A 17,011-nucleotide genomic window follows, 5' to 3' on the forward strand; every position below is an offset into this window, starting at 1 on the left:
ACAAATATATGCTACATCTCTATATATATTCAAACACATGAGGGAATCTAGGATTTCCTTTCTATCTCTTTCCCTCTCTCCCCCTTTGTCTCTCCCTTTCTCTCTTTTATTTTAGAGCTTTTTATCTTTCTGCTCCAATTGGACTTACTTTTTCTGGGTTTGCTTCTCAGCCATCACTCTGGACTTCCCTTTACCATCACTCTGGAAATTTCTTTGCCTCTCTCTTGTTTTAGATTTCCTGTTTCCTGCTTTCCATATCTTCCCACCTGTATCTTTTTCTCTTGTTTTGGTGCAGTGCATCTTCTAATAACTTCCTGAAAAAGGATGTATGAGAGGAAAATACTTTGAGACTTTGCATGTCAGAAAATATCTCTATTCTCTTTTCACATTTGATTGATAATTTTGCTGGGTATTGCATTCCAGATTGGAAATCATGTCTCCATTGTTTTCTAGCTTCTAATGTTGTTGTTGAGAAATCCAATGCCATTTTAATTTCCAATTCTTTTTGTGTGATCTGTTGTTTATCTCTGGAAACTTTTAGGATCTTCACTTTATGCAGTAGTTCTGTGATTTCATGATGCACCTTGGTCTGAGTCTTTTTTTTATTTTTATTATTATTTTATTGGGCAATGAACTCTGTGAGCCCTTTCAATCTGGAAACACATATCCTTCAATTCTAGGAAATATTCTTGTATTATTTCTTTGATAACATGGCTTTCTATGTTTTTTTTTTTTAATTTATTACTTAGATGTCAGACCACTCATTGAGCCTCTAATTCTCTTACTTCAAATTTCAATTTCATTTATTTGTTTGTTTTTATATTCTACTTTCTGGGAGAATTCCTCAACTTTATCTTTTCCAGCTGTCTTTTGATTTCTTTTATTTCTGCTATAAAATTTTAAATTTCTAATATTTTAGTATTCTGTGAATAGCCTTTTATTAATTGCCTCTTATTCCTTTTTCTTGAGTAATCTATTCTTTTACTTCTCTGAGGATACTAATGGCAGTTTATTTAAAGTCTTCTGCTCCCTGCATTTTCATGTTTTGCTCCTAGTTCCTTTTCCAGAATAGTCGGTTTTGCTATAATGCGACATGTGCATTCCTGAAAATCACTGCACTATGCAAAATTACTCAGTAAAAACTACAGGGCTTATGGGAGAATGGAATTAGGGGTACAATGCAAAATCTTTGTCATAGCACATTTTAAAAAAAGATGGAAACTCATTAAAACAGCACTTGCCAAATTGTTAAAGAATACATAAATACTACAATAAATATGGCAATTGTCTTGAAAAGACCTGAAGTTTGCTTCTGGGATGTGTAGGTATCAGAAGAGTGTTATCGTGTATTATTGTGAAGTGTTGGAAGAAAGGTTATCTGAAATCAGAAGGAAAGTTGTAAAACCAGATGTGGATAAGTGTGATTCACAACATGTGATGAACTGAGGTAGCAGGTAGCTGCTTGAGGTTTGTGCAGTTCATGTATTCTTACGCAGGTTGTGTGCAGTTTTCTGCATTCACCTAGTGTTTCTTGCAGATAAAATTGTGCATAAGAAAATGCAAAGTTTGCATTATGTTCAGATTGTTTCCTTATATATTAATTGCATTGGAATAAATTCATGTTTTAAGGCAGCATTACAGCCGAACTAATTGTAGTTTGTTTTAGACAATACCTTTTATGTAAGGAAGAATCCTCCAATGTATGCTAATCTTTGGGTACTCTTTCAAATTTAAAATGAGGCACTAAAATGCTTATTAGAAGCTCTTGATTCAGTGGGCCCCACCTTAAGGTAATAGGCTGGTAGCCCAGCTGTTTGGGGAGTATCTCCTAAACATCAGTATCGATAGGTCTTTCCTCAGTTTCCTCAAGGAGAAACACTATGAGTAATATTTTTCTACTGCTTATGATTGTTGGAGCTGACTAGTGAAAATCTACATTTTTAGTGTACTTCCTCACCTCCGTTGTTAGCTGTCTGCTGTGTCCAGATTCTGTTTCAGCCTCCTTGGGGAATAAACCTTGTAGTTGTTACTGTGATGGATGAGGGGCATTCTCAAGTTTGCAAGTTACAAAGGGGTTTTGGGATTGAAACTGCTCCTGATACCTCCTATTTCAGCCTCATCTTGTATTCCCATATTCAAGGGTACCTGGTATGTCTACTTTCTGAGAGTTTCTTATTGCTTAGGTTTCAGATTCTAAGCTCTGCTGAATCGGTTACCACTCATCCTTCTTTCCTTCTTCCAAACTTTTATCAGATTTCCTCATCTGTATTATCTCTTTTACCATTATTTTTGTTTTGTTTTATTTTTGTTATTTTTTTATTTCTGTACTCTCACTGTGGTAAAGTTTCAAGAGGAGCAGTGATTAATTTGCATGTGCTCAACCTGCCATGTTTCGTGTCACATTTCTTAAATTGTATATTACATATTCAAGACCTAAAAACATAGCCCATTTCTACTGCTACCCTGAACAAATTTTTTTCCAGTCTTTTGATCTTTTCTATCCCAGTTTTCTCCTCCTCCTCTTTCCTTCATGATGGAATGATCATTTTTCTGGAACCTCACACTATATATGCGTACCCATGTCTGCTTTGTCTTTAAGAAACTTTAAGTAATTACTTTCTTTAATTTCTAATTCTCTAAGCATCTGTTTTTACTTATAAGACTACAAATATTTCATATATGTTTATTATCTCTATTCCTATTCTGTTTTTATGCTAATGAAATCTACTTTATTTCACACTTTTCTATGTTCTTTCATTTTCTTACTATCCAAGAAACTATCCTTATGAAGGTATACAATGACCTCTTTATCACCAAAAGATTAAATTTTTTGATATTATATATGTATTTTTAAAAATCAAAGTTAATTTAGTTAATTAATGTCTACCATCTAATCTTTTTTCTAAAGAATTCTTCATGACTGATAGGTCTGTCTCTATTCTCATAGTCTCTAGAGTATTATTTCTGTTTGACTGCGGTTGTATTTTATACCATAATATTTTCTGTACACCTCACCTCTCATTCTTCCTAAGTGTTTTTTTGTTTTGTTTTGTTTTAATTAACTTGTATGGGTAAGTGATATCTCTGTATATTCACCTTTAAATTCCAGTTGAACATTTGCTATAGATACTGGGCAACATTTAATATCAAGTAACAAGGATAAAATATCTTATCTTTCATTTCCAGTTTTACCATTTACTAGCTCTGTGACTTTGGATAAATTACTCAACCTTACTCTTCCTTAGTTTTCTCTTCTCTGAAATATTTGTAATAATAATACCTACCTTATGGAGTTGTTGAAAGGAATAAGTGAGTTCAAATACTTAGCAGTGCTTGTAGTATAGTGAGTGCTATACAGTTATTGGCTTTTATTATTATTATTTTACATAGCAGAATTTCTGTGTCTCAGATGTTGTATTTATCTCTACCATTCCCAAAAATATGACCCTTGAAGTATGGTTTTTTATTTCTTGGTCAAAACAATTTTTTTCCAACTTTACCTTTCTTTTTGTATATTGGTCTTTTATCCTGGAATCTTGTGGAACTCGTTAATTAGTTCTAATAGTTAAGTGGAATCCTTAGGATTTTCTATATACGAGATCATGTCTTCTGCAAATAGAGACCAGTAAGGATAACTTTTTTTATTTCTTTCTTTCTTTTTTATTTTTTTGGTCTAACTACCTTGGCTAGAACCTTTAGGACAATGTTGAATAAAAGTGGCAAAAGCAGACATCTTTGTCTTATTTCTGATGTTAGGAAGAAAAGCATGTTGTTACCTGTGGGGTTTTTGTAGGTACCTTTTTATCAGTTTGAGGAAGTTCCTTTCTATCCCTAATTTGTTGAGTGTTTTTATCATGAAGGGATTAGATTTTGTCAAAAGCTTTTTCTGCATCTAATTAGATAGTCATTTTATTAGTAGAATAAAAGACAAGTACCATTTTATTAATATCCACCATATTAATAAAATGGTACTTGTCTTTTATTCTACTAGTAAAATTGATTTTTTTTATATTGAATCAATCTGCAATCCTAGGATAAATCCCACATATTCATGGTGTATAGTCCTAGTCATATGTTTCTGGATTTGGTTTGCATCTGTATTCATAGGGATATTGGTCTGTAGTTTGTTTTCTTCATTGTGATGCCTACTTCCCTTTTTAAATGACTTCCTTCCCCAGACATCATTGTAGTAATCAAATCCTTACCATAATCCTCATTGCATCAAGACTCGACTATTACATTGTTTTCTTCATGGACTTTTCTTTTACCGTTAGTTTTCTACAATTAGTCTCCAAGAGTAATAAAATAATTTGTGTTACCTGCTTTTTAAAAATATGTTTTTTTTCTTTTGAGGATTTTTTCTTTTCACTAAGTTTGCTTTTTGCCCTCAGTTTCAATTTCCTCTGTCTAATTTAGACAACTTCTCAACTTTAACTCCTTGTGTTGCTATCATTTTGTGTTCCTATTCCCAGCTCTGTACCATTTCTCCTGGCTCAGATACCCTTTCACATTCTAGGTTATTAAGCATCCTTTTCACCCTTGCTTCAAAGATAATTCTTGCATCCTGCTACTTAAAAACACCTTAGCCAAGATATAGAAAAGTAGTACTAATAGCACATCTCAATCAACTCTACAGATGAACATGTATCTAAAGGTGCCACAAGCTTCAAAGGGTATGTAGATTTAAAATATTTGTGTTATTCTGTTTTGTTTCCTTTACATCTTTAGAATTTAATTGTGTTTAGAGTATAAGAATTTCAATATCACTATATCAATATTAAAAGGGAAACTTGACTTCAGGAGACAGAGGACAAATTTTTTTTGTATAATATGGGACCATGAACACAAGGTTTATTATCTTTTGTTTTCTCTCTCTCTAGGTGGAGTATGTATTTACAGATAAAACTGGTACACTGACAGAAAATGAGATGCATTTTCGAGAATGTTCAATTAATGGCATAAAATACCGAGAAATAAATGGTAGACTTCTACTTGAAGGACCAACACCAGACTCTTCAGAAGGAGACTTATCTTATCCTAGTAGTTTATCTCATCTTAACAACTTAACCCATCTTACAACCAGTTCCTCTTTTAGAACCAGTCCTGAAAATGAAACTGAACTAGTAAGGAATTTTTTAATTAATAAATAAAGGTTTCATGTGAAATAATTCTCTTCCGTAATTGATGGGTTGTAGGAAAAAAGTTTGCATCAGCAGAGCAAGGAATATATATATTTGAAATGTATATCTTTGATTCAGTGCTACAAGAATTTGTGGTTACAATCCAGTTTAACTTGTCACTTAATATGTGTTTGCCTTATCTCTCCGGGTATTTAAATGGAACTAACTGAGCTAGGAAAAACCCTTACTACCTTGCAGCGAGGAAGACTTTACTGAGAAACAGAGCTTAAATTTATTCAATACTTTTTGAGATCTCACTTCATCCACAAAAGAATATTCTTCTTTACGTGCAATTTTGTTATGCCTCCTAAAAAGATGCTCATATATTGAAGGGTCCTAAGCAAATATGACATTTTACTTTTGAATGTAGAAGCAACCAGCTATTATTCAGGCAATTGAGGTAGCACTCTTATTCTAAGTCTTAGAATTCTGTTTCTAATTTCCTAAATGATATTGGGGAATGATATTTTTATCATGAATATGTATTATGTTTCTACAGATTAAAGAACACGATCTCTTCTTTAAAGCAGTCAGTCTCTGTCACACTGTACAGATTAGCGGTGTTCAGACTGATGGCATTGGTGATGGTCCCTGGCAGTCCAACCTGGCACCCTCCCCATTGGAGTACTATGCATCTTCACCAGATGAAAAGGCTCTAGTTGAAGCTGCTGCAAGGTAATTTAGTCTAAATTTCAAATCTTCAGAAAAACACCTTTTAAATAAATGTTAGAATATTAAAGAATCATCATTTGAAATTTCCAAACATAAATTCACCATTTTAAGTTGTCAAAATTCATATAAACACATAAAGGTAGAAGTGCATTTTAAATGAGAATTTGAAGTGTTACTAATTTGTTATCAAGCTTGCATTGAATCATATTTTTAAGATCTCTTTAAAAATGTGGTTACTATGAAATCTGTATAGTAAAATTTTGAGAAATACTTGCATATGTCTTGTTCTGAGCCTATCTGATTCTTCAAATTCTTAAAAGTAATGATATATTCAAAGGAAATTTTTAAAGTATATTTTAAACTTTCATTTTAAATGTTTTTATTTAAGATAGGATATAAGGACATATTGTGGATATGAAATATCATACCTTAAATCTTACATTTCTTTGTCCTTTTAATCCCTAGAATTGGTGTTGTATTTATTGGCAATTCTGAAGAAACTATGGAAGTTAAAACACTTGGAAAACTGGAACGGTAATTTTTCTTTGTATGTTGTAATGTTTTCTCTATTAAGTATACAGAACAGGGATCCATAAACTATGACTCACAGGCCAAATCTAGCTTATTAGTCTTGTTTGTACAGTCCATGAACTACGTTATATTATTAAAGGGTTATTTTTAAAAAAAAGAAAGAATGTGCAACAGAAACCATCTATGGCCTGCAAAGCCTGAAATATTCACTATCAGGCCCTTTATAGAAAAGTTTACTGACCTCTGCTCTGGAATGATGCCACTATTACTTTGTATTTTATCACAGTTATAACAATATTCTGCTCTGAGTCTTTCATTTAGACTTTAGCTTACTGATTCTTTACTTATATGTTTATTTTTAGACACTCCTGGGGTAATGGTTTTTAAAGGTTTTTACTCACTGTGTAAAGAAAACTTTCCTTATATTTCCTATGATTTTATCTTTCAAACATTGTGGAACAGCTATTTCCAATATTTCCACTCTGATAAATTAATTCCTCCTTACTATATGTACACCTTTTATGGTTTTATCAATTCTGAACTTATCTTAACTCTGTGCTTTTCCAGACTATGCTCTTCAAATGAAATAGGGCCCATTCTCTGGCTGCTTTCATGTGGGCATCTAACTCATTTTATCAACTTGTAAACCATCATTCTACTCAGTATTTTTCTTTGCGATGTGCAGAGCATTCCATAGGTACATCATTGTGTAAGTTTCATCCAGAAGACTTTTCAAGATACACGTTATCTGTCCACACAAATTCTTTTACAGCTCTGTAAAGAGGCATTTGTTCTCCCCCACCCATTTACACACACCCAGGTTGAGAATCACTGTTATAATGAGCTTCTGATACTGATGTGAGTGTGCTGCATTTGTTAGGTGTATTAGGACAGAAAAAGAGGTTGAGACTCAATCATCTTTTCTGTTTCTCCACCTATACATTTAGGAGGAATTGATGATTCAGCTCCTTTAGCAAATAAAAACTTCTCACCTAAGAAGAAAAGATGAGAAAAACATGGAGCTGGGCAGATCTGGATTCTAGTCCTTCCTCTGCCACGCACAAGCTTATTTGACTTTAGGCAAATTAATTAACCTTTCTGAGTTCAATAGTTCTCATTGGTAAAAATGAGATAAGAACTACCTACTTGGCTTTTCATGGGTATTAAGTGATATAGGTATATAAAGTACATGGCATTTTGTAAGTACTCAATGTCAATTCCTTCTGTTTCTATCCTGTTTTGTTATTAATGACTCATAATCCATCATCATGAAAATATCTATGAGATTAATTTCTTGTTCTGAATTAGCCTTTCTTTTATAGTAATTCTTTCCAAATATGCATTTAATATTATTCAAAAAAGTAAAGTTTTCATCTTCCTTATTTTCTTTTCTTTAGGTACAAACTGCTTCATATTCTGGAATTTGATTCAGATCGTAGGAGAATGAGTGTAATTGTTCAGGCACCTTCAGGTAACCAATCTACACTTTTAATAAAGTTTTATTTATCTAATATTAAGAGCTTGATAATTCATTTTTTCTTTTTAGGTGAGAAGTTTTTATTTGCTAAAGGAGCTGAATCATCTATTCTCCCTAAATGTATAGGTGGAGAAATAGAAAAAACAAGAATTCATGTAGATGAATTTGCTTTGGTGAGTACAAATTTCTATGATTTAAAAAATTCTAGAAGATATATTTATGAAAGATTTGGGGCTTCATTATTTATTAATAATTCATCAAAAATTATGGAAATTTTGCAGTTCTGTTACACTTTGTGTTGATTGACTCCACATTCTCTGTGTAAAAATTGACTTTTAACCTGCTAAAACATGTCTTCATCTCAAACTTATTACAGTGAGGGTATTTCTGATTGTAAGAACCACTCAAACTATGCTATTGAAAAAGGGGGTTATTAAAAGAAATAGGGGAATCCCAAGGATGTGAAGAATACATTGTTGGTGGGATTATAAATGATGAAGCCACTTTGGAAGACAGTTTGGCAGTTCCTCAAAAGGTAAACATGGAGTTACAATATGACCCAGCAATCCCACTCCTAGGTATACATCCAAGAGAAATGAAAACGTATGTTCATACAAAAACTTGTACATGAATATTCATAAGCAGCATTATTTCTAATAGCCCAAATTTTTAACTGATGAATGGATGGATAAAATGTGGTATATTCATATAATGTAATATTATTTGGCCATTAAAAAGGACAGAGTACTGATATATGCTACAACATGGATGTACCTTGAAAAGTTTATGCTGAGTGAAAAAACCAAACACAAAAGGCCATATATTACATTTTTATGAAATATCCAGAATAGGCAGACTCATAGAGAAAGCCAATTAGTGGGTGCAAGGGGCTTGAGGAAGGTGAGAAATGCTACTGGGTACGGGATTGCTTTGGGGGTTGATGAAAATGTTTTGGTATTAGATAGTGGTGGTGATTGCACAACTCTGTGAATATACTAAAAACCCAATAATTTCGATTCTTTTTAAAGAGGTGAATTTTATGGTGTGTGAATTATATCTGTTCTCAACAGATATAAAATCTTAAAAAATAAAGGAATATAGGAAACTCTTTTAAAAAAAGAGCCACTGTTTATGTAAACAGGAAACTTATTAAACAGCTCTCAGTCTTACAATCTCATGATCTCTCATTTTTGCATTTTTTTAAAAATTTTAACATTTATTTGTACATATCTGTGGGACACAGTGTGTCATTTCATTACATGCATATACTGCACAATGATTCACTTAGGATAGATAGCATAGTTTTGTACCCATTAAGTCTACCACTTCTCCTCCCTCCCACCCCACTTCCCTCATGGCCTCTGGTAACCATTATTTTACTGTCTCCTTCTGAGAACCACTTTTTTTTTTTTAATTCCACATGTGAATGACATCATGCAGTATTTGTCTTTCTGTACCTGACTTAACTTCACTTAACATGATGGTTTCCAGTTCCATCCATGTTGCTGCAAATGTTAGGATGTCATTTCTTTTTATAGCTGAATAGTATTCCATTGTATCTATATACCACAGTTTTTTTATCCATTCATTCATTGATGGGCTTTCAGGTAGATTCCATCTCTTGGCAACTGTGAATAGTGTTGCAATGAACATATGAGTGCAGGTTTCTTTTTGATATATTGATTTCATTTCCTTTGGATATGTACCAGGAGTGGGATAGCTGGGTCATAAGATAGATCTTTTTTCACTTCTCTGAGGAGCCTCCATATTGTTTTCCACAATGACTGTACCAATTTACATTCCCTTCAACACTGTAGGAGGGTTCCCTTTTCTCCATATGCTCCCCAGTATTTATTTTCTGTCTTGCTGATAATAGCCATTCTAACGGGGGTGAGATGATATCTCATTGTGGTTTTAATTTACATTTCCCTGATCATTAGTGATTTGAGCATTTTTTCTTGTGCTTGTTGTCCATTTATATGTCTTCATTTGAGAAATGTCTATTCAGGTCCTTTGCCCATTTTTAAATTGGATTATTTGGTTTTTTGCTGCTGCTGTTTGAGTTCCTTCTGGATATTAGCCCTTTGTCTGATGTGTAATTTGCAGGCACTTTCTCCCATTCTCATTGTTGATAGTGTTCCTTGCTGTGCAGAAGCTTTTCAGTTTGATGTGATCCCATTTGTATTTTTTTGCTTTAGCTGCCTGTACCTTTGTAATCTCACTCAAAAAAGCACTGCCCCCACCCACTTCGTGTAGCCTTCCCCTATGTCTTCTTCTAGTAATTTCATAGTTTCAGGTCTTAAATTTAGGTCTCTGACCCACTTTGAGTTGATTTTTGTAAATGGTGAGAGATAAGTGTCTAATTTCAATCTTCTGCATGTGGATATCCAGTTTTCCCAGCACCATTTATTGAAGAGGCAGTTCCTTCCCCACTGTATATTCTTGGCACCTTTGCTGAAAACAAGTTGGCTGTAAATGTATGGGTTTATTTCTGGGATCTCTATTCTGTTCCATTGTCCTATTTGCCTGTTTCTATGCCAGTACCATGCTGTTTTGGTTACTATAATTTTATAGTATATTTTGAAGTCAGGAAGTGTGATGTCTCCAACTTTGTTCTTTTTGTTCAAGATTGCTTTAGCTGTACGGGGTCTTTTGTGGTTCCATACAAATTTTAAGATTGTTTTTTTCTGTTTCTGTGAAGAATGTCATCAGTATTTTGATAGGGATTGCACGGAATGTGTAGATTGCTTTGGGTAATATGGACATTTTGATTATGTTAATTCTTCCTACGCAGGAAAATGGGATATCTTTCCATTTATTTGTGTCCTTTTTGATATTTTTCACCAGTGTTTTATAGTTTTCATTGTAGAGGTCTTTCACCTCCTTGGTAAAATTGACTCCTAGGTATTTCATTTTTGTTGGTAACTATTGTGAGTAGGATTTCTTGATGTCTTCTTCAGCTATTGCATTATTGGCATATAGGAAGTATTGATTTTCGTGTGTGGATTTTGTATCCTGCCACTATAATGAATTCAATTTTTAGTGCTAGTAATTTTTTGGTTGGGTCTTAGAGTTTTCTATGTACATGATTGTCACTGACTTTTTCCTTTCCAATTGGGAAGCCCTTTATTTCTTTCTCTTGTCTTATTATCCTGGCTAGAACTTCTAGTACTATGTTGAATAAGAGTTGGGAAAGTTGGCATCCTGGTTCCAGATCTTACAGGAAAAGCCTCCAATTTTTGTCCATTCAGTGTCACATTAGTTGTGGGTTTGTTGTATATGGCCTTTATTATGTTGAGTTACATTCTGTCTAAACCTAATTTATTGAGTGTTTTTATCATGAAGCAGTGTTGGACTTTATCAAATGTTTTGTCTACATCTATTGAAATGATCATATGTTTTTTTTCCTTCCTGTTGATATGATGTATCATGTTTATTGATTTGTGTATGTTGAACCATCCTTATATCCCTGGGATGAATCTGACTTAGTCATGGTGAATGATATTTTTAATGTGTTATTGGATTCTGTTTGCTAGTATTCTGAGGATTTTTGGATCTGTGTTCATTAGGGATATTGGTCTATAGTTTTCTTTTTTTGTTGTGTCTTTTTTCCAGTTTGGGTATAAGGGTAATACTGGCTTTATAGAATGAGTTTGGAAGTATTCTCTCCCCTTCAATTTTTTGGAAGCGTTTGAGAAGAATTGGTGTTAGTTCTTCTTTAACCGTTTGGTAGAATTCAGCAGTGAAACAATCTTATTACTGCTTCAATCTCATTACTCATTATTGGCCTGTTAGGTTTTCTAGTTCTTCATGATTTAACTTTGGTAAGTTGTTTGTGTTCAGGAATTTATCCATTTCTTCTAGGTTTTCCAGTTTGTTCGCACATAGTTGTTTGTAGTAGTCTCCTATGATCCTTTGTATTTCTGTGGTATCTGATCTGATCTCCTTTTTTGTTTCTGATTTTTATTTGAGTCGTCTCTCTTTTTTCTTCATTAGTCTAGCTAAAGTTTTATCACTTTTGTTTATCTTTTGGAAAAATAAACTCTATGTTTCATCAATCTTTTGTATTGTTTTTTTAAGTCACTAATTCATTTATTTCTGATCTGATCTTTGTTATTTCTCTCTTACTACTGATTTGGGGTTTGTTCTTGTTTTTCCAGCTCCTTGAGGTCTAATGTCAGGTTGTTTATTTGAAGTCTTTCTTCTTTTTTGATGTAGGCATTTATTCCTGTAAACTCTCTAGAAATGCTTTTGATATATCCTATAGGTTCTGATATGTTGTATTTTCATTTTCATTTGTCTCCAGGAAAGGAATGTCACTATTTAGAAATCTGCTAAATAGTGACATATGGTTTTTTAAAATCTACTCTTTCAAAGTTCTGTTATTAGAAAATTTATAGCGTGGTTTTCTGAGGAAAATGTCTAGCAAGTAAAGAACTTTTATAAACCTTTTACATTTAGATACCAACTTTTAGAGATTAACACCATGAGGAAAATTTGAGCCTAGTAGAATCTGATAATCAAATATATATTCCTAAGTGTTGTGTAATTCCAATTCACTGGTGAAGGTATAATGAGGTTATTTAAAATCATTCGTTTTTTTAGATCTAGAAAGTATTCTTTATTTGATAAATGGCCATTTTACATTTTTTTTATTTAAGTGACCGGTAAGGGCATCTTAACCCTTGACTTGGTGTTGTCAGCACCATGCTCACCCAGTGAGCTAACCGGCCATCCCTATATGAGATCCGAACCCGTGGCCTTGGTGTTATGAGCACCACACTCTCCCGAGTGAGCCACAGGCCGGCCTGGCCATTTTACAATTTGTTTTTTTGTTTGTTTGTTTGGGTTTTTTTTGTTTATTTGTTTGTTTTTTGTCTTTTTGGTGAGCGGCCGCACCGCACTCAGCCATAGAGCACACCGGCCATCCCTATACAGGATCCGAACCCGTGGTGGGAGCGCTGCTGCGCTCCCAGCACCGCACTCTCCTGAGTGCGCCACGGGGGCGGCCCCCATTTTACAATTTGAATGGCAAATTTTGTCATTGAAAATGACAAATGACAATGAAACCTCCGGATATTATGATCTCATTTACTTAAAAAAAAAAAAAAAAAAAAAAAGACAAAAAAATCTTCCTTTCAGAGTAGGTAAAAGTGTATTTGTAAGTTATAGTGGAGGAGTAGAACCTGGATCTGTCTCTCTCAACAATCCTGAAGGTACCATTATAGAACTTTCTGGCTTTGCATGTAACACAGTTTGAAACTACAAATAAGATAGTCTTTATGATCCTTTCTAGGCTCTAACATTCTACAATTCAATGACCGTAATCATTTTGAGCAACTTTTTAAGAACTCTTCAGAAGTTGAACAACCTATGATAATATGTGTTCTATAACTCAGATCACTAGGGTTTGGTGACACTTCATTTATTTCCTGTCACTAAATGACAACTTTTTAAATGATTTGTTATTAATTTTGGTAAAGGATTCTCAGTTTATTTCAATGACTTCTTGATTTTCTGTTATTTGCGTTTGGTTTTTGTCTTTAATTTTGTTTTGTTTTGTTTTAGAAAGGGCTCCGAACTCTGTGTATAGCCTATAGACAGTTAACTTCTAAAGAGTATGAGGAAATAAATAGATGCTTATTTGAAGCCAGGACTGCCTTGCAGCAACGGGAAGAGAAATTGGCAGATGCCTTCCAGGTCGTAGAAAAAGACTTGACATTACTTGGAGCTACAGCAGTGGAAGACAGGTAAGTATCAGAAAAATAAGCAATATCATTTTTCTCTCATATGAATTTTTCTAGCCAAATGTTTCTAGTATATGACATAAATTCTATTTATTAACATCCTATAATAACTTAATATACTTAAAATCAAAATAAGTAAAGCCTAATTTTTCCCAGTCAGTATATATAATTTTTATTCTAGTCAGATATCTGAAATAGATGAAGGAAACCAGCTATTGTAGTTTTCTCATAAGCTTGAATTTTTAGAATACTCCTCAGCGTGCCATACAAAGACTTTAAGCACCTGCTTAATTCTCCAGCCTCACCTCCCACCACTGTTCCCCTCACTTTATGTTTCAACAATACTGAACTGTTTGTAGTTCTCCTCTGCACACCAACTTTAATTAAAACTATTCTATTTTATGTCTTTGTTCCTTGGCAAGGGTGTGCTTTCTGCCTTGATGGATCTTCCCTTCCCTATCCATCTGTGAATACCTATTTATAAACTATAGTTCAGATATCCAGTAAGACCTTTCCTGACACCAAACAGTATTAAAAATTCTCTTCCTTGTGATGTCTCGGAATTTTGTAGGTAATTTTGTTGTTGTCCTTAGAACTATATTATACTTATTTGGGATTTTTGTTTTGTTTTGTTTTTTGACCTTAAAATTTCTATTCTTTTTTTTATATTGAAATGCATTGATTATACATATTTATGGGGCACAGAATTATTTTTCAATACATGTATATACAATGTATGATGAGAAGATGTGGGTAATTAGCATAATTCATCATTGGAAAACTTAATCATGTCCTTGTGATGTGAACATTTGATCTCCTCTCTTCTAGCCATTTGATAATATGCAGTAAATTATTGTTAATTTTAGATGCCTAGCTCAACTGTACACCAATAGAACTTACTTTTCGCAAGTAGCTATAATTTTGTGTCCATTAACCAAGTCTCTCACTATTTCCCCTCCCACTTCCCTTTCCCATCTCTAGTAAGATTTTCTCCTCTGTAAGCCTATGAATTCTGTGACATCCTTTTATTCTTTGTCTTTGTTCCCCAGTATCTACTTCAATGTCTCTTTCACAGTTTCTTGAATTAAATTGAGTTCTGTAAATTAAATTGAGTTCTACAAAGTAAGATTTTTATGTTTTCCTTTTCCCCTAGATCTAAGACTGTTTGCATGTTTCTTTAATCTATGTGTTTATTTACTTTTCAGTTGTCTTCATGAGATTTTTGAGATTCACCTGAACTTACGTAGTCCTTTATTTTCTACAGTCTGATTTTCGAACTATATGGGTGATTTGAGAAATTTTTTTATTAAAAAAAAATATATAATTCTGATTTGAAATTTAAGACTGCCTAATAAAATAGGAGTTTATGAATACTATATAGTTTGGTCCTGTAAAAATCAACTTTGAAAATATACTCTTAAAATATGACGTTTTAGATTTTAATTGGTTGATTTTTATGTTAACCAGATGATTGGAAATCTGTTTATACTTGTTTTTTCCCTAATGGGAGAAAATTTCAGTTATATTGCTATACTTTAACATTCCTAGGTCAAGGAATCCAGAATTTACCTTACATATATTATGTGGTTTATACTTAACATACAGTCAGAAAAGTATTCTCTACTGTCAACTTTGTTTCTTTTATTTTCAGACTACAAGATAAAGTTCGAGAAACTATTGAAGCATTGAGAATGGCTGGTATCAAAGTATGGGTACTTACTGGAGATAAACATGAAACAGCTGTTAGTGTGAGCTTATCATGTGGACATTTTCATCGAACCATGAACATCCTTGAACTTATAAACCAGAAATCAGACAGCGAATGTGCTGAACAATTGAGGCAGCTTGCCAGAAGGTGAGAATATAGATATATAAGTCATACAGTTCAGGGGTCAGCAAACTATGGCCAACAAGCCAAACACAGCCCACTGCCACTGCCTGCTTTTTGTAAGCTCATGAGCTAAAAGTAGATTTTACATTTTTTGATGGATGAAAAAGAACCCAAGAAAGATAATATTTCATGACAAGAAAATTATATGAAATTCATATTTCATTGTCTGTAAATAAAGTTTGGTTGGTATACAACCACATTTGTTTACCTACTGTGAATGACTGTTTTTGCACTACAGCTCCAGAGTTGAGCAGTCAAGACAGAGACCTTATGAAATACTCTTATCACTTCATACTGCTGCTTGGTACATTACAAATCAGTGACACAGTTACAACTGGACAGTGTTTTGAGTGCCACACAGCACCATATTGTGATATTTTACCATTTCTTATTGTCAGTATGTAGCCATCATATCAAAAGAAGAGAAACATAGACTTTAATATCACACTTTTAAGGCACAGTAGTGGGAATTATTTTATCATAGAATTAGATAGCAAAGCATTGTTTACTATGCAGTGATATTTTAGCTGTACTACCTATTTGAAAAGACATTTTCAAAGGTGAATTATAAAATCTCATTATAAATATAGTTCTATTATATTGAAATGTAAAGTCTCATTAGTGATCAGCAGTAGAAGATGAACATTTGAAGTCAGTTTTGATGGTAGAGAACATTAACTTTGAATCCAAATTAAGCAAAATATTATTCCTCCCTCCAAAAGATTTCCATTCTTCTCATTAGTGGACTTCTAATTTATAAAAAATATATACTCAATTATTATTACATTTTTAACTTAGTCAATAAAAATTTTGTTGAAATTTCTTTTCTCTCTTAGTAAATAAATACCTATGTAACATCCTCAATTTTGCCTCTTGGGCCATAGAGCCTAAAATTGAAATATGTACTATCTGGTCCTTTATGGAAGACATTTGCTGACCTCTAATCTTGTTTGCATGACCAAACTGGGAAATTAATCTCCATTTTACTATTCAAAGATTATTTCATAAGAATTTATACTCTAAATTCAGACTGTTTTATAAATCTGTTTTTTTACAGGCAGATCATATTTATTTGACTGCCCCCATTTAATGCAATCTAATTTTTTGTGATAAATGAAGGAGTAAGTACTTCTTCAGTGTGAGCATGAGGGCTGCTTGCATGTAGGCATATTAAGTCTCCTGTACGTACCTATCATTTGCAGTCTTGTGATACTAACGTAGAAAAAACAAACACAAAAAGACAACACCATAGTTGTTAATTACATTCAATGTTTTATATTTGTTACGTAAGCATTGATATGGTACTAACTCTGGATTCCATCAAAGAAAAACTTACTTAAGCATTCTAAAAAGGCAGTACAACTGTCAGAAGGGTCTTGAGTGCAAAAAAGGTGATTGATTTAGTTACTGTAATTATATAACAGTTTCAGAGCAGTGTCAACAGCGTTGTGGCTGCTCAAACATTTAAGTACCATAATGCCAAACAGAATTTCCTAAAACATAGAAATTAATT

General features: G+C 33.1%; 1 protein-coding gene across 8 annotated transcripts in view; it reads left to right on the top strand.

Annotated features, from left to right (window-relative positions):
- Nucleotides 1-17,011, top strand: part of ATP11B (ATPase phospholipid transporting 11B (putative)) — a 129,500-nt gene that overhangs the window by 64,777 nt on the left and 47,712 nt on the right. For all 8 annotated transcript variants that reach the window (XM_063104337.1, XM_063104383.1, XM_063104354.1 and 5 more), the window contains 7 exons: nt 4,881-5,123; nt 5,680-5,855; nt 6,318-6,386; nt 7,781-7,854; nt 7,930-8,033; nt 13,429-13,610; nt 15,259-15,462. In XM_063104337.1, coding sequence (XP_062960407.1) covers nt 4,881-5,123; nt 5,680-5,855; nt 6,318-6,386; nt 7,781-7,854; nt 7,930-8,033; nt 13,429-13,610; nt 15,259-15,462 — 1,052 coding nt within the window. The remainder of the gene's footprint in view (nt 1-4,880; nt 5,124-5,679; nt 5,856-6,317; nt 6,387-7,780; nt 7,855-7,929; nt 8,034-13,428; nt 13,611-15,258; nt 15,463-17,011) is intronic.

The sequence above is a fragment of the Cynocephalus volans genome, chromosome 1 (genome assembly GCF_027409185.1).
Source record: "Cynocephalus volans isolate mCynVol1 chromosome 1, mCynVol1.pri, whole genome shotgun sequence".
NCBI classification, from domain to species: domain Eukaryota; kingdom Metazoa; phylum Chordata; class Mammalia; order Dermoptera; family Cynocephalidae; genus Cynocephalus; species Cynocephalus volans.